Below are 26,251 nucleotides of genomic sequence, written 5' to 3'. Positions count from 1 at the left end.
ACCATAGACTAACCCCCTTATTCATAGAAAAGTTACAATACGTTTTAACTAATAAACTGTTTTGTCCCTCTCTGTCAAAGAACAAATTGTTCTTTGTTGGAGAGGGACAAAACAGTTTATTAGTTAAAACGTTTTGTAACTTCTCTATGAATAAGGGGGTTAGTATATACTGATGGAATAGACCGTCAATGGTGGTACCTAATATGTTACAATACTACCGCATTGCCTGCCAGTTTTGAGTGCTATCCGCTTACAAAAAGTCCTACTAGGTTACTAGAAATGAAACAATATCTTCAGATGCATTTTTCTTTATTCAAAGAAACATTGCAGAACATAATAGACATGCAATTTTAGGATTTATGTCCAATAGCTAAACATGTTGTTAAGGCATATTTGTGTCGCTGCCAACGCAAACTTTGGCGGGATTTGTCTAAGTGGGCACACATAGTGTAGCACAGCCATTATTAAACTACTGATGGACTAATGCCAATTAACTATGTATAATAGCCACATAACAGCGTCAAAGACGCTATGTTACTTTCGTTCTTTCTCATTAATTAAACTAAAAAGATGGCTTCAAATACTTTTGTAAATTTTAAGGTTCCGGCCTCATTTGTACCTCAAAATCTTGTTAGAATAGAACATCAATCTCTACGTCAAGTATTTTTAATACTATATAAGTACGCGACATTTAATTCATTTTAAAAATAATTCTCTAACACAACACTAAAAGGCCACTAGATATTTTTTAGGGGACCTGATTTGAATTCATTGGGTTGAACCTTACGTACAAATGTCTCACTATCATTATTGCATATTATAAGAATTGTAACAATAAATCTCTGTTAAGTATATTAATTCAATATTTCATTGGCCCCTAAAGAATATAAAAAGTTTTTAAGCAATAAGACACGACATTGAGATGTTAAATTTTAGTTCAATAATTACAATGTAATCCAATGAATGTGAGATATTCGTGATTTGTCGAGTACAATAAATATTTGTATACTAAAATTGATTCTACGAAATAAAAATGCCGTTAGGTATAAAACAAACTTAAAAATAAAATCATTTTGGAAAGTCCAAATAAGTACAATACTTTTCTATAATATTATAGCGAGTCATTAAGTACCTACCACGGTTTAAAATTGGTGAATCGAATACAAAGATCTGTAATATTAATATATGTAATAATAAATTACGATTAAAAGGCACAAATAATTAAATAGTTTGACACTGAAGTGATATTTTAAGATTGATATAACTTTTTGTTACAGGTTGCATATATTATACAATGCAAGCAACTCCAATTTCATTATGTTACAAAAATAGTTTTGTTTTATTACATGCTTGGAAATATGATCTAACTGTCCACAAAAATAAAGTTTGATACTTTCATAAGTACAATTCTAAAAAAAAGTCAAAATCAAAATTGCAAGAGCATTATTCGTGCCATGTCGCTAAATTCATAAAGAATCTAATTATATTTTCCAAGACTTAACAATTCGGTAAGACAAACAAGTGACAATCATAAAAAGTGGAATAATAACATAAAAACTAAGCCTAACAATTAGGACGAGTTATATTATATCTTAAGAGCAACCTTCTTGGGAATCTTTGGTGATCCGAGATCCATTCTGTGTCCGTTCTGTTTGCAGGAGTCTGTGTCGGGGCCGTGGGCGGGGCGGGGCTCAGAGTGATCACTCTCCGGTGGATTGTCGGCGTGACCATTTGCTCCCGGCGAGTGACCGTTTGCTACCGGTCCGTGGCCATTTGCTGCCGGTCCATGGCCGTTTGCTGCCGGCGAGTGTCCATTACTGGTGGCGTGACCGTTGGTCTGCCTGTGCTTGTCTCCATGGCCGTTCTTGTCGGGCCCGTGGCCGCCCACCTTGTCATGGTACGCGTTTAGCTTGTCCCCAGCGAGCCCATTCAACGCCCACTTGGCCTGCCCTAATAGACCACACAAAAACATTTAACACACATCTTTTAAAATTAGGTACGGTAAGCGCAATTGTGTGTTAGTAGTGAAACTAAATGTCCATAGATTCTGAACTAGAGCTACGCTTATCGGTCGTATCGCTATGTCCCAAAGTAACGTGTCCTTTGTTATCTGAAAAGGGCACGACTTTTAATGGCGAATCTCGAAACTAAAACCTACAAAATGATACTACTGAACATGTAAGGCTACATTTTACTGTGATTTCTACGGGATTGGAGAGGATATTTAAAATATCTATTAAAACTACCTAAATATATCTACGAATACTACACACAATTACGCCACCGAAAAGAAATATGATAAAACGAGCATGCGGTTTAGGTCTCAAATATTCAGAGAACAATGTTAAATCAGTTTTATAACTCTGCATTCTACATGTTGTGTCATATAAATGATGTCAGGTGCAAATAGTAAAACAGAGCTATAAAACTGGGGGGGTTTACCACCGTCTAAATTGCGACTAAAAGTTGGTTTTCTTTGGTTCAGCAGAGAACCAACTTTGAGTCGAAGTTATTGATATTGTTAATAATAAGGTGGTACAGGAGTTTAGCTAAACATAAACCTCCTTATTATAAAACGTAGTCTAAAGTTTGTCCTGGTTTAGAACTGGTTATAGTCCAGAGTTTCCATACAAATCAGTAGTCTAAAATACCTTTAGTCTTCGTTTTATAACAAGGGGAATACACTTTTATCGCCATACCATGGTTGTCGCGGCCGGCGTAGTACTTCTTGGAGGTCTTCCAGTCCTCCTTCAGCGACAGGTTGTACATGGAGTAGGCGTGGTCTCCCGTCACCTCTCGCTCTATCTGCAGGAACTTGGGCAACGACGCAAGCAGTTTGTCCTGCTCATACGCAGCGCTGTAGGTCTCTAGCAACACTAGCCCGCGGCACCTGGAAGATATCAAATATATAGTAGTGTAAAGAAAAGATTGGGTTTCGTATGTGAATAAATAATTCAAGAACGCAGCCTAAAACTAAACCGGCACACGCATGCGATCATTACCTTTGCGGACGAACGCGCGCAGTTAACAACGGGTCGGTAAAAGAAAAGTTATAAAACAAAACATAAAATTAGTTTTATTACACAGTATATAAATAGAAATAGATAGAGATAGTAATAGCGAAGATAGACATAATAATAGTAATAATAATGGCGGCGTGTGTCTTGTGTCTACCTGGGGTGCGTGGGCTGGCGATAGATGTCGAGCTGGTAGTATTGGTTGTTGTAGATGAAGCAGCGGCGCTTCTTGAAGATGGTGAAGTGGGCGTCGTCGCGCTGCGGCAACAAGTTGAGGTAGTCCCGGTGGTTGAGCTGAGTGCGAACCTCCACCGACTGCCCATTACTGGGGTGGAATCTTCGCACCGTGTGAATGTAGGACCAGTGGCCTTTCTGCCCTCGCTTGCGGAGCCGCGCCTGCGCTTTACGCAAGTCCGACTGCAAATAATTGTGGACGACGTCGAAGTCCTGAAATGGAGGGAACTCCGACTCCGCCGGCAGAGGAGTCTTGACCAAGAACTTTCGCTTCTTGGAGTTGACGTTGAGTCGGTCGCCGGTGTCGATGCCGATCTTCTGGCACACGCATGCGATGAGGCGGTTGATCTTCTTGTCGAAGTCGGTGCTGTTGTCGATGACATCGAAGTAGGGGTGTCCGACCCACGCCGCCGCCGCGTTGTAGTCCAGCTCGCGCGCCAGCTCCACGCCCTCCGAGCGGCACGCGTGCTCCTGGGAACATACACGGTACTGTTTTATAAAGATATACAGGATAATATATCTCACTTCCATACAAAGGTTGTCTGGTAGTTGCTATGAGCAATAAGGTAGGAGACCTTTGTACAGTTTTATTTTTAAGTTTTTGTTTTGTAATTTTTGTTCTTGGTGCAAATAAAGTATTGTTGTATATCTAACCATTATACTGGCATTGAGTTACGGGAAAAAAGGGTGGATAAATAGGTAACAACCGAGCTTGCAGATCTACATCATCATCGTACAGACTGTCAATGATACATGAATTGTAAGTTGAGCATTGTTGGGCTTCCCCACTGTAAAAAAATCCCAGTAAAATTGTATAAGTACGTTATAAATATATAGCCAATTATCAATGATGACCTATATGTTGGCGGGGAAGTACATACTTTGTGCATGGACAATATTCAAAAATATTTTCTAGTCATTCAAATGTTTGTATGACTCATTCATTATATCAGCGCTTTTGTCTTTGAAAACAAACTTTGCATGTGTTCTAACCTTGAGATTTTATCTAAAAGTAATCCTGCAGATAACAAAGTAATATTATGAACATACGCCAGCAAATATTATACTTTATTACTTGTGTTTATATTAATGCACTCTCTTTTTGAAGGTGTTATGACGACACTGTAAAATTATGTAATAAAATATACCTACACCTACAGTGCTATGGAGTAAACAAAGTAAAAACACAATTTACTTAGGCATAATAAAATAATAATCAATTATCAAAAACGATCAATCATTATCTAATCGATGGTTATCGAAAACTTTCCAAGGAGTACCTGTGTAATTTAGATCCGACATTTGTACGCAATTCTACGTAGAAATATTATTAAATACAGCTACTAATTTTTTTTCATTAACATGAGTAGTTAGCTAAAAGTATGGTTTCATTTGATCAATAATGTTAATGTAATTGTTATGATTTTCCTAATCTGGTATACTGTATGTATGTGATGTGCGATAATAATTACAATGGCTTGTTTCTTCACAATACATGTAAATATCACGTTGCGGGACACGTTATGGTTTATTAATAAATCCTAGGTTTGATAAGTACTAGAACTATGCAATACGTACAGGGTGGTTCAACAGTGCAATATGGATATCCGATAAGAAACGAAAGGTTCAACAATAGTGCAATACTTAAACAAAATGTATGAAACAGTCGTTATTTTCCGCGATTTCAGTGAGACCTACAATGTTTATGTATTTCAAACGTGTGTTTATTTACAAGAGACTATGTTTGCATCAAATATTTGTTTATAATCAATATAATCAGCAAGATAATTACTCCAGACAAGGATTGAGATAAGACGTGACTTGTGAGTTACTAGCTATACGTTATAGCACTTATCAGCTATGAAGAACGTCATTATAACGCTGAGTTAAGCTGTTTATTGTTGTTATAACATTATGGCACGTGGTATTTATACAGGGTTGACTTTAGTCATTGACCGGACGAGGTAAACGCAGTTTAATGTACCCAGCATTTTAGTAAAGATGTTTCAGTAAGTATTTTAAACACATACACACACGCACTCACGCCTTGTACTAATGTACTCCCTTGCGGGGTAGGCAGAGGTGCATTGCTGCACCCACTTTTCGCCAGAGTGTTATGTTAGTCCCAATGTAATAGGGGGCGGGCCTATTGCCATTTTACGGGCACATCCAAGACCCGAGAACAAATATCTGTGTTTAAACAAATATCTGCCCCAGCCGGGAATCGAACCCGGGACCATCGGCTCAGTAGTCAGGTCACTAACCACTACGCCATTCGGTCGTCATATTTTCATAGTCATATTTTATTGAAGTGTAAAAATTACGATTAACACTTGATTGGATTATACAAATTCACACAAGTGCGTCCACTTCTTATATTTATGACAGTCCGTTTGGTGTGGTAAGTACGTACGATACCGATAGCTGGACGCTTAGGGTGAGGCCACACGAGCGTAATTTTGTGAGTTGTGAGTCGCGCATTTGCGATCGCGTAATATCTGCCGTATTTGGTTTCATAGAAAAGTCCTATTGGATTCACACGGCGACGCAAAATGAGTTTTCTGCCGACTCACACGCACAAAATTACGCTCTTATGGCCTCACCCTTACCTTAACTATTTAGGTGGACTGGGTGGCACTATAACGATGATAAACGAAGTTTCAGAGCGCTGCACAAGCCGCGACTCTATCTGATATTAAACCTGCACATTACACGACAACTCCCATTCCTTCGTCAGTACAGAATAACCCTGCAGCCACGTACCTCAGTGGAGTAGAAGTCCTCAGCCCCGTTGGCGGCGGACACCATGTGCACGATGTGGTTGTAGCGGTTGTCGCGCAGCTCCACGCTGTTCCAGCTGTTGGCGGCCAGCATCGCCTCCCACACCTCCTTCGAGATAACTGGAAACGGGAGTTGGGGGGTGTGAGTGAATGTGATGGGGTGAATCTTACTAATAGAAGTATTTAGTAATAAAGCCGCCGACTGTACTATTTCTTTTCTATGTTTGTGAAATTGTTTCTGTTTGTGTGCAATAAAGAGTATTTTATTTTTCTTTATTATAAACGCAGAGAGTTTATAAGTATACACAATCTTTCACAGGAAAACGACAAGAGCAATTTTGATGAAATTTGGTATGCTGGAGCTGACAGCCTAGAGCCTGAATTAATATATGGGCTAGTTTTTATTACGGAATTTCTACGGGAAAACTTATTGGTCGGTGGGCATCCGTAGTCCAACACTACGACTGCCTACTTTGGCTAGTAAATATTAATTATGTATTTATACTTATAAACAAGCCCTTTTATTACATACAAAAGCACAGTGTATTTGGTACAAGTTTATTTGAACAGATATAAATTTTCTTGGATACCGTGTTTATCAACCTTTATTGGGTCATGTAGATTTATTTTATAGAGTTCATAGAACTTAGCTGACTTTGCGCCGAACGCAGGACAGTATCTTCTTGTCCTTCTCCGGCCTACATGCCGTGCCCACAAGCTCATGAGTCTATTTCTGTAGTATTCCCAGTGTACTCACATGCACTGGCGTCCATGGCGCCGCGGTCGCAGATGATGAGGCAGTTCCGCTGGCACGTGCGGCCGAGCTCGAAGAACGTGTTCTCGATCTGGATCATCGTCTTCAGCAGGTTCTCTTGGAACTTCACCGCTGCAACAATCACGGTATAGCGTTATTGCAAGGTCTGGTACAAGGGAAAGATGTAGGGAAACCATCATATCTGAACAACTATCGGGAAACTATTAGGTATGTAATAAACACTCTCAGAAGAGTAATGAAAATGTATACGGTCTACTCTAGTTTCAGACCGGGTCAGTTGAGTTGGTGGCATTGTATGTACCTAAGTTCTTGGAGCGAATTGCCTCAACAGACATTGATAGCAAAAGCCACTGGAAAGAAAGCTCAATTTTATTGACAAGACCACAGTTATCCAATGAAATTTATATTAAAATATCTAAACATGTGCCTTTCTAGACTTAACACAGACTAGTTCTCTCCGTGATCTCTGGATCACGCGAGTTGGATTTAGCCATGGATATCTAACCAGATCTAATTCACATTGACGCAAATCGCTCAAGAACCTATACGAGTCAATAAAAACATAACAAAGTAGCGCGATGCTAATTTCTATGAAACGTATATAGCATCTAAGATATAGACGACAAGATCTAAATCCTAGCCACAGTTTTGCCATGTAACTACATTGTTGAATATTACTTGTCTCATTTTATCAGCTGATGAAGACATAATATAATGTGTAGAAATGGATGTTACTTAAAGCGAAGGACAGTCCCTGAAGATTAAGATCGTGTGATCAAATACATCACTCACTGAATATACAGATCCTATCAATATACTGCGAATTCAGGCCAGTCTTCGATGTGTGCAAATACGGATTAAGTGCTTAATGAAATGAGTCATTCAATTATACTATAACCGTGACATTGGAGAGTTTAATTGATATGTGTAGTGAAAAAACGTACACTTCATGTTAATTAAATTGTATAGTGGAATTGTGTATACCTACGAACATTTACAAGTATGGCTATAACTTTAACTGTACGGTTGAGTTTGAGCATTAATTGTTGCTTTTAACAGTTTACATTTTATTACTGCCACCCCTAAATTAGCCTAGAATTGTCGTTAATTTTATTTTACCACTTATTAAATTCAATTGCCTATATTTTTAAAAGGGTCATGGGAAATGATGACTTTTTAGGACGCCCGGGTCATAAAGAAAGATAAGTTTATGTGTCTGTCACAATAATTCTGCAGCAGATTTGAATGCTCGCCAAAACTACTATGTGTGCAAACGCGAAAATTCTAACAAAACAAAACGTTTGGCAAAATTTTCCATAAACACTTGTTACAAGATTATTCAGGTCAGTATATTATGATACTACCTAATGCTAGGTGTACATAAACATGCATACATTTGTATGTCTGGCAGCAAAACATACAGAATTAAAGACTCATCAAAACTAAATCTGTATTAAGAATTAAGATTCAAATTATTATTCGTCTCTATTCTATATCAATATTATAAAGACAGTTCAGTTAAGTTTTCTTACAAAAGACTAATCACGATATGTATTAAGTTATTGATTAATTGGCTATCACAACATGACTCGCTGCCGGTTCGGGGGGGTCAGCAACTCAGCACACGACTTATCTATGTCTTTAATGTTGATTTGTCCGTCCGATCCTTGTGTCTTTGTAATAAGATCTATATTCAATTAACTTTTGCGGCTCCGAGGACCATTTAACAAAATGTATCACTTTGTGTCACGTTGCTTGGCAAAGTCTCGGGGTTACAGTTTTAGATTTGATATTAAAATGTGATAAGCTGTTGATGTTAAGACATGGACATTGGCCTGTCCAGTCCAGATTCCCACAAAATGTACAGAATGAACCAACTCTTATTAGTACTTATGGAATAATTTTATGAGTACCAATGTTTTCTTCAGAATTTATCAGTATTTTGCGGAATATTTCCCACGGTTCGTTGTTTATCAACAAGTTGAATCATTCATAATTCCCGTGCAAAGCTGATAAATAACGAAGCTACAGAGCAAATACATAACATGAAGTGTGAATATAACTTCATGCCGCATGGTCAGTCGAGCGATAGATCTAGGCAGCACTAATGAACCCAATAGGCGAATGGAGGTGACGGCCGTTTGGGAACGTTCTAGATCATAGAATAATTTTCTAGATGTAACATAATGTTAATATTACATATATGTACTTTTTTATGTATACCGTTAGACTTGCAGAGGGCTTAGCTTCGCCCTATAAAGCTCGCCAGTGGGAATTCCTTTTCCGACATAAAAAGTAGTTCCAGCTTCATAACTGTCTCAACACATTTACAAGTGGATAACGCCAAGCAATACACCTGCGCATTTTAATTTAGACGTGAGTAATAATTCTGTGAGAACGAGAAAGAATGTGTTTATTTTACCCTTAAACATAATTATCGCACGTTACACAAGCCACCCTAAGACAGTAAGTTTTAGTTGCTGCAAAATGATGGTAATCCAAAACTATTGACCATACCATAATAGCCTTATTGTAGCTATAACTTAATTATTTTAAAATAAATTTCAATCATCAGATTTGAAGATTTCAAGATGAAGCTATTCAGCATCATCACATAGGCAACGAAGCAATTATTAACTTCTTATGACGTGTGAACAGAGTAGAAGTTATTCAATTAAGCCAGACTGATATGTACTACGCATCTAACTAAATAAACATGAATATCCACGAATCGCTAACCATAACAACGGTAATTAACTTACATAGTAGTCTCGAATTAGCATAAATCAGACCGCCAATCATAATTAGCCTACAAATTACATTAGTAATTAAACATATGGATATTAATTCAATAATATATCCAGTTTTTATTATCTGCGCTATCATTATCATCGGACTTTGCTATCCTGCTTCATGTGGATCAGGAATTTAGGACTGGCCAGGGGTATGACCCTGTGTGTCTGGTATCTGTACGTTGTATCGGTTTTACAGCATGGGATCATGTTACTATATGATATTAATACAATACCAGGTAACGTTTTGTCCTCTGACACCTGCGCTAGGTTTCCTAACTGTAGTCTCCGAAGTAAAGTTTTCCTCGATAGAACCGATGATATCCAGTAGAACTTTCATTACATTTCAGAGTGTTTTGAACGTACGATATCATTACTTTATCTTTCGAAACAGTACCTAAACCTTAAACTTAGTACCTATAAGTGCTCCGTAATATAAAAGAAAAAGAACTTTAAAATGAGTTCGCGTGGCCGCGTTTCCCGCCACGTGGTCTGTGAATGAGGAAACTGCGAGCATGTGATGTGAAAAAACAAATGGGCAGTGGACGTCGTCAGCAACGAGACATTTACATTATTTAAATTTTAACAAGAAGTAGGTACCTAATTATACTTTTTCAGTCGAATTCTGGTGGTCTTAATCACGATAAATTGTCGATAAATCTGAATGGGGGCCAACTTGCAAAATAATATAAGTAATCTATAAATACAATAAGTACTTTCAGCCGGTTAAATTAGTGTATTTATTAAATTTTGGTAAAACCTCTATCGAACATTGTCGTATCAAGAAATTAATTAGATTTTCTACATTATGTATGCAGAAAATAAAATGAATTTACATAATCATAAAGGCGAATGACCGCTCCGAATGCCCAGTTGTCTGCACCCAGTCTGTTCTTGCATTTGTGACTCAACTTGAACAAATCTTGATTAACATTTTATAGATTTTACTAACAAATATTATAAATAAGGTATGGCTTCCAATGACTTTCCTATATAGTTCCTAAAGCGATGATTCGATGATACTGGCTAACTAATCTTCATTTATACCACTAGACACATTTATGTTAGATATTATGTAGTGATGTGATCGGTGATGTGATGATGGTGATAGTCGGGCGCAAAGGTTATCTTAATACATGGGTCGGTATGACCAGACGGCAGGCAACACGGGAATACGAGTACACGGCATTGGGTACATATCATATTTAGGTGTTAATTCAAGTAACAAGAGATCGTCGCCTCTAATGTCTTGTATCCAACTGGTGACGAACCACTGTAATGTAATTCCACTCTTATCCTGTATCAGCGAGAATGTTCTCGAATTCTGACCATTTTAGTTTTAATAATTATGGACTTGTATTGTAGTTGTCAACAGGTCCGTTTACATCTTTCCTCCATGAAGAAACAAAACAGTCATTAAGCATTTTTCAGCAAATAACATTCAGAACAAAATTGCGCACGATTGTCTCGCAAATATTGATCGAGCTGCCTTCAAACGAACAATTGTAGGTCATTTTGGTTTATTTAGAATAGAATCACATTCATATACTATTCTCAAGCGTAGCGGGCCGGGTGCGGCCGTGATGTCCCCAAATCTTATTTTAAACGTCTTGCCAACGAACTCGCGTAATGAGGCGGGAAATATTTGTAATTAGAATATTAACTTTTTCTTATTACAGCTAACCTGGCTGGCAAAATAAATACGTGAGAAAAATCATGTGATTTGAGTTGGAGTCATGATGCCGTGACGGAAGCTGGCGTGACAATTTACGATCCGCCGAGGATGAAACGAAAACATGTGATTTTATGTATTTCCAGCATGGTTGTACTCAGAACGATTTTAATTCTGCCAGTCTGAGAAAGCAGGAAAATAAATAATATTGCCGCGACATCGGAAGTGGTTACCGCTTAAGGAAAATTTATTGCAAGATAATTCTGTATCTGTAATTACTTTTTTATATTATATAATTATTTACTAAAAATGTACAATTACTGCATATAATAACTTAAGCCTAATAATAAATAATACACTATGTTACAACTTAAACTAGATAATTCTTAATACAATATAATATTTTATGTTACAATCACTGGCATAAAATTGTCAAGTACCTATTCAATTTACGTAATATCTGAAGTAAAAGTTCTAAAGTTGTAGCTCTGTGTTGATTCAAGGACTCAGTCTGCACATTAAATAGCGTTGAACCCTGGGCGGGTCGTCCTTCAAACATTTACATCAAACAATGTAAACTCAAATAAAGACAGGGTTGTTGAATCGATAAACTTATTAATGACAATATTCTCCGCTCATTATCCTTTTACTGCCGTTTTGTCCTTCGCATTACGGTTTAAGTATATGTAGGTAACAAATAATATGCGTTATTGATATAAATGCACGTTGTAGTTACCTGTAGAGACATCTCATTACTTTTATCTATACCCATATGAATTTGGTATGAACCGGTTAGGATGATGTACCCAACGAAGAGGTCGACTCTTATCACGAGATAAGACTGGTTGTGGTAGTGTAAGTACTATGTCGATCACCTTTTTAGAAATTCGATACCAGGTTTAAGATCTCAATAGTTACAAGTCGATGGATCGAAAGGGATATGTGTAGAACTACATTATATTGATTGATGTAAGATTTTTGGAAACTACTGAATTAGAGCCTATTTTACATACGGATATAAAATACTCTTTATAATAATATTAATATAGAAGTGTAGATGATAGCCCTAACACAAATTACATGACTTATTTCATTTAAAGTCCATTCGTTTATCTTTCTCCATAAATCCAAATCGAAATGAATAAATTACGAGATCGCGTGTACTAAATGACAAAACGAACTAATACTGTCGGTATCATGTTGATTTTTTCAACAGTAACCAAGGACGTTTCTTTACATTATGTACAGCTGAAAACCGTTGCGGAAGAAGGTTTCTGATCACAATTTACTTGTTTAAACGTTTTTTTGTAGAAACAGCAACAAAGCTTTGATCGATTTTCAATTACCTTGCGACAGCGACTTCATTAGGTAAATAATTGAAAAATAAAAAAGAAAGCTAAAATAAATGTACTATAAATTATCTGGCGCACTCTCGTGAAGGCCCTCTGTACCACCGGGTACCTTAGGACAACAATATAAATGATCTAATCCGTATTCGTACTATTTCGTACATAATGACAAACAACAAGAATATTATACAATTTCAGTTTTCAAGATTAAATAGCCAGAGATGTTCCTACAGAGGAGGCGACAACATTATTATTCCATGTTTCTGTGCTTTTTAGAATTTTTTGTAAATAAAACGTCTCATGTATTTCCTACTGTTTCTTCAAATCCCCTCCCGCCTCTTTTATTCGAAGTCTGAAAAATTGGCAACGATCACCGGTGGACGTTGACCAGCCGCACATTACTGACGTCAATACACAAGACAAGCCCATTTCACACGTAAGCTGCTATCATCATCATTAACGCATTAGCAAAAATATGAGTACCTAATTTAAAAACAACTCTATATGGCCGGTGAAATTCGTCTTATGTGATGACAAAAAATATGTCGCAATAGCATAAAATACTAACGCAACAACTAAAGATATTAATAGCCTAAATAATTACATTAATGATGAATGTGAAGAGACCAAGGAAAATATCGATCCTAGCGACAGATACAACAGTAACGAGACGCTTGTCTTTGGATATGTAATCAAAGTGGAATGAGTATTTAATGTCCCATTGTAACATGACAATAACCTTGACGGTGAACTGGCCACGCCACCTGCTACCCGAGCAGACAAAACCAAAATATATTTGCATACACTACAGAGCAATGAAGGCACGGGTGACAGCTCTTGAATGAATGTCTCGCTTATTACAACGGGCATACAAAATACCCAGATTTTACTAAATGACCATGACAATAACCATTGTGACGCGTTACCGAGATTTGAGAAGAAAAACAACAACAAAGTCTCCGATTTCTATTTAAAAGCAGCTTGCCAAATAGAACCCTAAAACCAGAAGGTTACATTGTTTCTTTGAGCTGTTGGCCATGCCTTCGCGGGGTCTAGCTGTGATGAACACCAGGTGGTAGTAGACTCACCGCCGCGTGTGTCTGCGGCCTGGGCCACGGCCACCGCCGTGCAGCGCCTGCAGACACGACAACTCTCGTGAGACGAGCTGCCAGGCCAGTCTGCTGCGGCATCATCAAGCTAACCATCAGTATCCACTTCCATATCGGACTATGGCCCTGTTTCACAACGTCTGGTTAGTGGCTACCTGTGAGATAAAATACGTGCTGTCACTCCCTGTAACTATTTTTTTGACAGTAACAGCATGTATTTTATCTCACAGGTAGCCACTAACCAGACCTTGTGAAACAGGCCCTAAGCCTATCAAAAAACGCTTAACTGGCATGTTTTTAAACTTATCATGTCGTGTAGCGTTCTACAAAATGAATGATAAAGTGTACAAGAAAAACCAATTACACATTTTGTGAAACTGTATCAAGGGTAATTCTTGGTCTAATAATAACTATCGGCGTCTTATGAAAATGGCTATTTGGTAATTTATTATGACAAATACGAGGTTGGAGTGTTGAAATATCGAGACACAATAAAATAAAATGAAAAAAGCAATGGAGGTAGAGGTCGATAGGTAGGTAATTGTAATGTTATGTTCGAAACTGGATTGAGCCATTAAGAGGAAAATCTGTGCTGCAATTTCTATGATCTTGATCAGAATGAAAACATTGCAGCATGTGAGACCAAGTCAGGTTCAAATGAAGTCACGCTAAATGCAACACTAGCATCGAAATAGATCTTACAAAAATATTTTAATTCGGGTGTCTCTTATTGTATGATAAAATGTGTACATTAAAGTAATTGGGGATTTCTATATTACACCAATTATATTGGTAAAACAAATACAATCAGAGTTTTAAATATGTATAATCATTTCTGGTTTGTTTACTATCATGGAAATTGAGCGTCGGGTCTGAGAACGGAACCAAACGATCAAGATAGTCCACATCAAATATGATAATGTAACGTGACAAGACGGCGGAGTTGAAATGTAAACAATCATGATGATTTCAGCCTGAACGACTCTCGTACAGTGAACCACAAGTCATGTGCTGCGAGCACGAGCTAAAATAAACTCTATAGGTGTTACTGATGTGATGATTGTATTTCATAGGTGTTTAGTCTGTATGTTCGTATACCGGTTTGACGTCACCACAACGTGACTAACGATGCTCCAACACATATGTATTATATGTAGTATTGTCTGTCAATAAACATTCACCAGTGTATGGAGGAAATTGCGCAATTTACCAAATAAAAATATTATTTTATCTTCACCTTTAAATTTTATATGAATTAATTGTTGTTTGGAAAGAGGGTATTTTTAGTGGTAAGACCAGAACAGTAGATTCCTGATTTATGTAGAAACCTGTTCCTAAAATCAACGACGTAATAGGGATGTGTTGAGTTGTTGACAACAAAATTAGCATTTAGAGGTATACTTAGGCTATGCTAACCAAATTGATCCATTGTAATAATAATATCGAGATAATGAAAAGGTTTTACGTAAGTTAAACAAACGCACAGCTGTGAAAACATAGGCTACATGTTTTATTATTTAGTCAGATACGGCTATTACGTGGTTTTAAAAATAGTACCTACCTTACTTATTTTATATAATTATGTATTTATTTATTTATTTATGGGAAAATCACAGCAGTAAACCTTAAATAACACAATTCTTAATTACTAAATACAACATTTGATTTACTCCCTTAATGCTTTCCTCAAAGAATTAATTACAATAATTAGATAATTGGCAGCACTCATAGTTCATAATAAATAGTATAAAATAATCATATATTTACGATACATTGTTTACAGAATAATACAATTCAATCTTCTATCGTTAAACATCTCAAAGACAAAATACATATGTTTCTCCATATATAACAATTCACAGCCAGACACAGATTTCAACATTAAAGTACACACTTGTGGAAATCATATGAATGATGACTGCACTTGTATTAGCATTGACAAGGTAACTAGTACAAAATATCTTGGAGTCATGATTGACCAGCGCCTGTCATGGTACGCTCACATCGACTTGGTAGGTAATAGGATTAGGAAACTTACTTGGATATTTAAAAACCTAAGACATGTGGCTTCTGTTAACCTATTGACTAGAGTATATGTTGCCCTGGCTCAGGCTGTAATTACATATTGCATTCCAATATGGGGTGGGGCATATAAGACAAAATTTATAGAATTAGAAAGAGCACAGCGTCATCTCATTAAAGTAATGTTTTTCAAACCATACAGGTTCCCCACTGAGAAACTATATGAAATAAGCAATTTACTAACAGTAAGAAAACTATATGTCTTATATACTATTTTGAGATTACATAAAAGCTTAACATATGATCCCACTATCCTAACCAGAAGAAGACATCATGCAGTCGCAGGCACACGCTCTTGCAACACACTATTTGCTCAAAAGCAACTTAATAACCAATCAGCTCATCTATATAATCAGATTAATAAAATTCTATTTTTATACCCAAAGACTTGGTACGAAAATAAAAAAACGTTAACTATCTGGATAAAAACAATAGATTATAAAGAAACAGAAAAAATATTGGAATACAATACTTAACCCTCGAAACATTGTGCAAACCATCACTCACACTCACATTCACACTCACACTTACACTCACACTTACACTCAGATTCACAATCAAACTCACACACACATACCACATACCACATACATATACACACTACAAATATTAGATATAATTGTTTTCTTTTCTCTTAAAGTTTATTTCTTAACTGTGCAGTATTATTATTTTATTTTTGTTATGGAGAGCGAGACCTCCTGGCACAGGTATTTTTATACTTAATAGGAGGCCTTTACCTTGTTTTTGTTAAAATTAAGAAAGTTTTGAAATAAACAATTTTTTTTTTTTTTTACAATTGAAATTAAATAAATTAAATTAAATTACCTATCTACACAATTACACATGCTACTTTACATGCACATGCAGTACCTAACTAACATTCACACTATCATACCTACCTATTAAGTGGATTTAATCAAATAGTAATAATAGTAATAATATAAATAACAATTTTAATCATTTAGTTCATCATTTAAAATTTGTATCACTTCCTTTTTAAATTTCATTTTATTGCAATTAAATATGTCTGTTGGCAGGAGTTGCTTATTGTGGGATTGACAGATTCTTCGCAGTGGGGCACGTGCACCAGCGTTTGTACGCAGCGTTCGTATGTACCTACTAATGTTAAGCTACAAATACAATTAGACTATACTACTCAAGATTTATAAGCGGGGACCTATTAATTATGGCATCAAGTTATTATTAAGTTATGTTGTAAAGTGTTTAGAAAATGCTGTTGGGTCTCCATAAAAATGTTAAACTAAATAAAAATGATTCAGGTATGAATTTAAAAATACTCTACAGTTAGTTATAAATAATTAAGTAGCGTTTCTAAAGGTGTTGATGTGTTAAAACGCGATCAGGGGAGGTAAATCAGCCCTGATCGGTTTACGCACGAGGTAGAAAAACGAGGTTTAACAAAAATAGCCACTACCTACCTACATACCAACTAATGTGAGAGAAAATGTTATCCCAACCGGTAAAATGGATTGTATCATACTAATATTACAAAGACGAAAGATTTGGTTCTATGTAAGTTTTTCCAAAAATGAATTACCAATCATGATTATTAAGTTCCATTATGCCTAACCTCTGAAGCTAAATTTTATGCCAAAATACCCTGGGGAAATCCTTTCTAGCTCGCGCGGAAAAACTAGTTATAACAAAACGTCAAATAGTTTAAAAGGTTTAAAACCATGTGCCACTAAAATATTATTATGGAAGCATTAAAGTCATAAGTCAGCATCAGTTGTCGCGCGACATCGGGCCGTGCGTGTCACTTGTTTATCATGGCTACGCAAGTGCTAAAATGTAACTCGTGCAATATTGTAATTAACGAAATGCTAGCTTTCGTGCAAAATAAAATACTTGTGATGGATAATGTGAGCTTAATAAGAATTTGTGCCACAGCTTTTTCTGCCGATGCTATTAGTGAGGCGAAAAACCTATTGTTTGAGTCGATCCCAAGTACAGTGAAAAAAGTTATTCGCAAGCGCACTGGAAAGGAAAACCGCGACATAGAAGATATGATCACACTACTCAGGGGAACAGAACCAGACATTATCCCGGTCTTCGTTGCAAGGGACCTGTATAAGTTACCCCCGGTGACCTTTGACCACCTGGATGCCACATCTTTGTTAAAGGATATTACACTTCTTAAAGCGCAAGTGCAACAATTACGACAAAATTCAGTATCTTCTGATCAGCTTCAAGAACTACGTAGTGAACTTCAGAACCTCAAATTAGCCTCCATTGTTAATGTGGATTTTGAATATTCAAACATAAATTCAAAACGAGGTGGAGGGTACTGTGATAGCGGACCGTTTGGACTACCCCATATGTCATCAAACGATATTGGGCAAGAATACAAAACGGTCAGCTGTGATAAGGAGGTGACTAACACGGAACGCATGTCGTCTTACTCACACCCAGCGGAAAAAATATCACCTGTCTCAGTAGTGCCGCTTATACACAACAACCAAATAAAGAAGACCTGCGCTGCACCAGTGCGTGAGAGTCTACGGGGGGTCAATAACATTGGCGCGAGTGGCAAAAGTACAAGGGGCAATGAAGCTATGCTATCGACACCAATAAAGGAGGTTTTAGACTGCCCGATACCTAGTAATGACGATATGAAATTGAATCAAGTACCTGATGAGCAGAGGAAGACGTTGGCCGAGATTGTTAGCGTAGACAAGAAGGATAATAAGGACAACGAAGGGTGGACCATAGTGCAAGCAAGAAAAAGAAAGAGTCGTTTTGCTAACCAGACGGGCTGTGCTATAATATTAGACCCTAAATGCAAGTTTAGAGCAGCGAAAACTAAAATACCTATGTACCTATCGAACGTAGATAAGGAATCATCGGCCAAGGACATCAGTGACTACATCCTGGAGCAAACTGGCGAGAATGTTACTCTGGAGAAAGTTCGTATGAAAAAACTACAGGATTATGACTCGTACAAGTTTTTTGTATCGAGGCACAGGCTTCCCTTGTTTTTGGATAAGGATTTATGGCCAGAAGATATAATATTTCGAAGGTTTTATAACTTAAACAGAAACCGTGACCCTAATGCAATCACAGAGTGTGTGAGTAAACCACCAATACCTAAACAAGATGACTGATAAGTGTAAACTTATAAGCTACAACTGCAAGTCTGTAAAGCGCTCAGCTGAGTGTGTGCGGTCCCTATGTAAATCAGCTGATATAGTGGCGTTGCAGGAGCACTGGTTACTACCACACGACTTACCTTTTCTTGGTACCATTGATAAGGACTTCGGCTACACGGGAACATCGGCGGTGGATACATCGGCAGGCATTCTTCGAGGACGACCCTATGGGGGGGTCGGTATCCTGTGGCGCAAGGATGCGTTCCAGTCGGTATCAGTAGTGGAGTGCAGTAGTGTGCGGCTTACAGCTATCAGAGCAACCGTGAGTAATAGTGATGTGATATTCGTTAGTGCATATTTACCAACAGACTCGTATGACAATCTACCGGAATTTACGAGCTGTATGAGTGAAATAAGTGCGATAATTGAAAACAACCAAGTGGAGTCCGTGTACATCCTTGGAGACTTTAATGCTCATCCTGGTGAGTCCTTTTGTACAGAACTGTTAGAATTTTGCGCGGAGAGTAACTGGAAGTGTTCGGATATTGACTGGCTAGGTATGAACTCCGGTACCTACACTTTCGTTAGTGAGGCTCACGGGAGCAGAAGATGGCTAGATCATTGTGTTGTGACTCAATCCGCCTGGCTAACAATATGTGACATTAAAGTGCAATACAACAATGTATACTGGTCGGACCATATACCACTAGAAATTATATGTAACCTAAATATGCTTAGATCTAAAACTATTCAGTGTGGTACACAATGTAATAAAGTTAAGTGGGGGGAAAGACAACCAGAGGATATTAGTAGATACACTGTACTAACTAATAATAAGCTTAGGTATATTGATTTTCCTGAATATTTTCAAAAGTGTGCTGATGGATTTTGTTCTAATATTGATCATAGGAATATGTTAGACAAATTTTATAGTGATATTGTGGGAATATTACAAGAAGCGGCTGTGACCACTCACTGTAGTAGCAATAAAGGCAGGAAGAGTAAAGTGCTTGTTGGCTGGAATAAGCATGTGTATGACTCTCACATAAATGCTAAACATAAATTGCACAGGTGGATCTCAATAGGCAAACCCAGTAGTGGGCAGGTTTATGATGATATGTGTACTAGTAGAAAAATATTTAAGTCTAGAGTCAAGTGGTGCCAAAATAATCAAGAGCAAATAAAAATGGACATATTAGCTGAACATCGCTCAAGTAAAAACTTCAATAAATTCTGGCAATCTGCGAAGCGCTTAAATATTAAACCTACCTTGTCGAACCAAGTTGATGGAAAAAGTGACCATAACGAGGTAGCAAACCTTTTTAAAGACCATTTTAAAATAGACCCCGAACTGGTTTCACCAGTGACGGCAGCGGGTGCGGAGCGCGATGCTGAGGCTGGCGCACGCCACGGTGAACTCACGGTACGGTTCTCAGCTACAGAAATCGAGTCAGTAATCCGACGAATGACGCGCGGTAAATCACCTGGACACGACAGCCTCAGCATTGAGCATCTGCAATTCGCTGGTGTCCATCTGCCTAGAGTATTGTCTATGTTTTATACATTGTGTCTAGGTCACGGTTACCTCCCTAATGATCTTACGAAAACTATAGTGGTACCTATAGTAAAAAATGGAACTGGTGATATTGCAGATAAAAATTACTATAGACCAATATCACTAGCGACTATATTAGCCAAGGTACTTGACAGTTTGTTGAACAGACACCTGTGTAGACATGCCCAGCCCCATGATGCCCAGTTTGGTTTCCGACCTGAACTGTCCACCGAGAGCGCCATACTTTGCTTAAAGCACGTAGTTAGGTATTACACAGATAGGCAAACACCAATTTACGCGTGCTTCTTGGATCTGTCGAAAGCCTTCGATCTTGTAGCTTATAATGTTCTGTGGGAGAAAGTTGACAGGATGGGTGTGCCTGCAGATGTGTCTGGTATCCTCAAATACTGGTATCTGAGTCAGACGAATAATGTAAGGTGGGGATCATCCCTATCAGATACATATAAACTGAAATGTGGGGTACGGCAGGGGGGACTGTCCTCTCCGACTCTTTTCAATATTTATATGAACGAGCTGATCGAGGGGTTGAGTAACATGCATGTTGGTTGCTCCATAGGTGGTATCCGCACAAATAATATAAGTTACGCCGATGACATGGTGTTGCTGGGCCCATCGGTCAGTTCGCTCAGGCAGATGATAGGTATGTGTGAAAACTATGCTGAGAGGCATGGACTCAGATACAATACCAAGAAAAGTGAGTTAATGGTTTTTGCGGCCGGTAATAAAACTCCTAAACATATACCACCAATAAAATTAAACGGGAAGGATCTCAAAAGAGTGGCAAAATTTAAATACTTGGGTCACATTGTATCTGAGGACCAAAAGGATGATCTCGATATTGAGCGCGAGCGCAGGGCGATGGCGGTCAGAGGCAACATGTTGGCCCGCAGGTTTGCTAGGTGTTCAAAGGAAGTAAAGATTACATTATTCAAAGCTTATTGCCAAACTTTCTACACCTGCAGCCTGTGGGTTAACTATACGCTGAAGACCTACAACGCCCTGCGCGTGCAGTACAATAATGTGTTCAGGATGCTGTTGGGGCTGCCGCGGTACTGTAGTGCGTCAACGATGTTCGCAGAAGCGCATACAGACGACTTTTATGCAATTGTGCGTAAAAGAATCGCCTCAATCTACCGCAGGACCCGCGACAGCGCCAACACCATCCTTGGTACAATAGTTGACCGGTTTGACTGCCCAATGTATAAACATTGGGTAGCCAAACATGTCGGCCTAAATAAATAATAGTTTTTAAGTTATAAATATTTTAAGTACTTACTAACACACTGTATTTTAATATGTCTACTAACAAAATTGGATCTTAGTAATCTGAATAAAGAAATATTAATAATAATAATAATAATTAAATCATTAATTTGTAATCAAATCAACATTAATGATCACATGCCAACAGTTAAATAGCAATTAAATTTAAACCACGTGTATTGATGTCCAAAACCATCAACTTACAATTAGGTACTAAAATTTAAAATTAGTAAGTGGCTTAAAAAACGTAATATCACACACGGCTTGTGCAGAAGAACCTAATCGGCATTTTTTTTTAAATTACTTCGCTAGTTTGAAACTTAAAGCTGCGTTTCCAGTTTACAAACTGTTCGTAACGCAAAATACGTAGAGCAAGCTAACAAAATGTGAATATGCCGCTAACTCAATCACGTCCAACCAAGGGTCAATAAAAAATCTACTTTGCAGTTTCGTGCGTTGCCAATGTTTCCATTCACTCTTACATCTGGTTTTGTATTACTATCAATATTTGAGATAAAATACCGCGTAGTACCTACCTATTATACGCTAGCGATAAAGCATTTCTGAAACACTATTTCTGGAAGCAGTCAGTGTCCGTGACCGTGAAATGGATTATTTCTCCCACACACACACACACACATACGGCAGTTACCCACACACGTGCGATTTAACACCAGATGAAGCCCCATTACTTCTTTCCACGCTTTTGAACATTTATGAGATTATTCAAGTAATGTAATATTCAAAGGGGCAAAGCTATGTCCTTGTCCATAATGGATTAGAGAGATTTCTTGGATGCTAAGCAGGGGCTGAAGAGAGTAAGAGGATTAATAATGAATAAGCTAATACTAGATATGCAATTTTACACTACTGTTAAAGGTAAGGTTTTTATGACAAGTAAATTTTCTTAGTTTCCACGAGGCGGTGGAGGTTTTAATTCGTAAATTATAATGTGGCAGAGAGCAATGAACCATCCTGCCCTGATAATTTGTAAAGTTGTATATTACCTAGTATGCGATGTTTGACTCTACTAATGTTAGGCCCGTTTGCAGACTCGCGCACATAACACATAAGAATCATACTGTAAATAAAACATGTTTCGCCTTAAACTAGCTCTATCTAGTTATTCTGTATCTTTGAGTTCCGTCAAGCTTGGGACCCAGAAAGTCACTTGCACTATTTAAAGTCGCATCAAACAGTCGCACCGACTTTAATTGGAGCAGACAGAAATAAGCTCAGCTCTTCACCAGCTTTCAGCTGATACGTTCAACCGAGTGTCGCCTTGGCAGTGGGCCCTTGTGCACTCCAATTTAATGGTACACCATAATCATTATGCTTTTATAATGGCTCTACATTTGTGAACTTTGAATACGTTATAAATTTTAAGTTATGAAACCATTTAATACTTAGTACATACATGTGCTCTTTGGCCGACAACTTGGCAAAGATATTTATATTTGAGAGCAGACACAATCAGCGTGACAATAAATTTAATATATTGTAATGATCCGTACATTTGCTACTGTGTTGTTTATAGGTAGGTATTTATGTAAGATTTTCGCAGTAAGTAAGAAAGTCATGAAATAAAGTGGTAAGTGTTAGAAATAGGAAACGCTAACCCAGAAAAATATACTGAAGTAGGTACTTTTATGTAATTCTAATCCACAGCATAGGTACCTTCCTTTTATCATTAAGTACATTATTTATTTTGGTCGACCGAAATCAATAAGTATTTACATTATAATCTCTGCATTATCGGCGGGAAAACCCACGTGCTTTACCTGCGATAAAATTTATTGCTAAGTCCAAGCATAGCATTGGTTTCACGTCATCATACTTAGAATATTTTGAGTCGGTCTTTCGCGCCAAAACACAAACGGCTACACAGAACGTCCGCATGATAATGTTTACGATTTGGTTTTATGATTTGGAAAGGTTATCTCTTATTTTTACAAATGATAATGAAGGTTATCCAACTGTGTTGTGACTAGTCAGCTGACGAGTGTCGACAACCTGCTTCGCGGATTTTAAGAGCCTATTCCGGTCTTGTACACTTCCTATGTGTATTTTTCATATTAAACCATAAAATGCCTATACATACTTTGAGTGCTTAAAAGTACGTTGAAAATGAATTATCTCTACATTTATAATGTGATGAAATCATCTAAAAATAGTTGCCATTTTGTGCATGACCTTTTCAGGATTTCCTCAATGCTGCAGCGGCTGCGTCACATGATGACAGATCCCACACGTGGGGTAGGTCGACGTATCGGCGTCTATCTGCCAAATTACTAATGGCTTCGCAATTGCAAGATTGCGACAGCTAACTACCGTAATTTATTCTTCCACCATGTCTTGCTAACACCCAAAACTATGTGTTCCATTAAATTTAGGCACTCCGGACGCCAAGTATGTAACCCGAAACAATAATCAAGGTCGGAAAATCGTGAGTTGTTGAATTCGTAATTATTTACAGAAAACGCTGGCTATTTTCGACCGATTGTTCGGTTCGAAAAGACGTGTGATTTGCCTTGGCACCGGCGATTGTATACATCAGCGAGATAATGACTATGTTTCCGCGACGACGGGCATCATTTCAGGCTTGAATATTAATGAACTATACATTCATGGTCATATTCACCATGAAGATATGATTATGATAGACCACTGGCCACTGTAACTAAGTCTATTCAAAGTTTCAGAATTACAGGAAGGATGGTAGGTGTATGTATATGACGTATAATGAGGCACGAGCCAAGTGTAGGGGCATGGTATCTACATAATAAATGAAGGACTTCATAACCTACCTCCAGTAAAACCATGACACAATGTACAGGACTGCATTGAGGATTGCATTTAACCGGTTCAATCGTGATATCAGACACAATAGAAATTTATTGTGTTTTGCGCGATATCGCGACATCGGGACGCTAAAGGTTTAATAAGAAATAAAATGTAAAATTAGAACTCACCCTCATCCGGGCTGAGATCTGCAAATTTGACTCCTCCACTGAAAACAAAATACAAGTTATGAAGTCTTGTTCAGAACATAGCCAGTACAAATATTTTATTTTATGAGACAAACTTGATAAAGTTTTTGGGGAACTTGAATAGTTGATTCAATAAGTACTTTAGATAGAAGATTGTCAATAGGAAAGGTAAGAAAATGTTGGTCAGGGGAAAATGAATTATGATCAATCACAGTCATAATAATATTATCCCTCAATGAGTGTGAAACTCTTGAGTGGGAATTTCATAAGCCCAGTCCTGAAAGGTTATTTAAAAAGAAAATCAATACATGTCATATCTTTTGATATAGAAACAACTATTTCCTTATTTTCGTCCAGTTTTTGTCCCTCTGCGGTTTGACTTCTCCCTGCACTGCATCAGTCCCAGTTTATTTGAAAATATAACCAAACAGTTACATTTACAAACAATTTCGGAAAATGTTGCTTCTTAGATCAATTGATAGAGCCATGTAGGAATTGTTTCTATTTTAAATAAGCCCTGGTGCGTTTCGAAAAACATGCACCGCAAGTGTTGCAAATAGATTTGCATCGTACCTGAGGAGGACGGTAGCCGTTTCCGGCACCCGGAACACCTGGAAATAAACACAACGTGGAACGTCGTCTTATTGGATCTCCTGCAGGAGACACCACAACCAATGGGGCCAGCGCTTCATGAGCCAATCAAATACTATGCAACTAACTGATGCATTTTATAAATATTAATGAATAAACTACATCCAATTTGGTTTGAAAAGAACAAAATATTTATATTTTTGAATATTTTGCTGGTTGATAGTGATTTACAATGGTATGGTTGAAAAGACCCTTAAGATTTATAGGATTTCAGATATTGTAAATTAGCATTAAGTATGAATTAAAGTGTTGCTCACCTTCCATCCCAAATTCTCGAAAAATGTGCATAGACGAGACTGTCCTGTAGTTTTTCCACCGCAAGGTCCTGAATAAATTAAAATGTAGAAAGAAATAATCAATATAGGTGGAAGAACCTTCAGGCTATTTTAACATTTCTGAATTGTCCGCTGAAACCTTCAAATGTTGTCTTGAAGTTGGTTCAACCATAGAAGTGAGAGCCAATATTTCTATTTTGATTTATCTATCCACGTGTTGATTTTTCAGCTCAATTAACGAGATACATGTGAATGTGATAAAATAATAATAAATATGACCGAAGAAATCCACACATAATAATGTCTGTTTTACTGAAATTCGAGTAAAATCAAGCATAATTATAATTTTATCAAGACTTACCTCCTGTGAGCACCAGCTTATAGCAGATTTTTTGAGATTGGTTAGCCATTTTTATTAAACGCATGGATATAAATTAAATTATACTAATATTTAAACTATTGAGGTACTGAATAAGCACTTAAATATCATAAAAATAACGAATTTACAAAATTATTAAAAGCCATCACAATACGACACACACCACCTCATGGCGTGCCGAGAAAAGAATGAATGAA

The 26,251-nt window shown here is 37.4% G+C and overlaps 1 protein-coding gene across 3 annotated transcripts; it reads right to left on the bottom strand.

Moving 5' to 3' along the window:
* Nucleotides 1-292: 292 nt before the first annotated feature.
* LOC119693696 (TRPL translocation defect protein 14) lies at nucleotides 293-26,251 on the bottom strand. 3 transcript variants are annotated; one of them, XM_038117937.2, is made up of 9 exons: nucleotides 26,037-26,251; nucleotides 25,658-25,725; nucleotides 25,323-25,360; nucleotides 24,732-24,769; nucleotides 6,789-6,917; nucleotides 6,015-6,151; nucleotides 3,175-3,722; nucleotides 2,700-2,890; nucleotides 293-1,950 (listed from the first exon to the last, which is right to left on the bottom strand). In XM_038117937.2, the coding sequence occupies exons 1-9, from the start codon at nucleotides 26,098-26,100 to the stop codon at nucleotides 1,586-1,588; spliced, it is 1,578 nt and encodes a 525-aa protein (XP_037973865.2). In that variant the 5' UTR covers nucleotides 26,101-26,251; the 3' UTR covers nucleotides 293-1,585. The 3 variants fall into 3 exon arrangements, with proteins under 3 accessions (XP_037973865.2, XP_037973868.2, XP_037973869.2); XM_038117941.2 differs by lacking the exon at nucleotides 293-1,950 and adding an exon at nucleotides 1,967-2,110; XM_038117940.2 differs by lacking the exon at nucleotides 25,323-25,360 and having other exon boundaries at nucleotides 26,037-26,110.

The sequence above is a fragment of the Plutella xylostella genome, chromosome 10, assembly GCF_932276165.1.
Source record: "Plutella xylostella chromosome 10, ilPluXylo3.1, whole genome shotgun sequence".
In the NCBI taxonomy this organism is placed as follows: Eukaryota; Metazoa; Arthropoda; class Insecta; order Lepidoptera; family Plutellidae; genus Plutella; species Plutella xylostella.
Note: the sequence above shows the minus strand (reverse complement) of the source record. Positions and strands in the feature narration are given on the sequence as shown.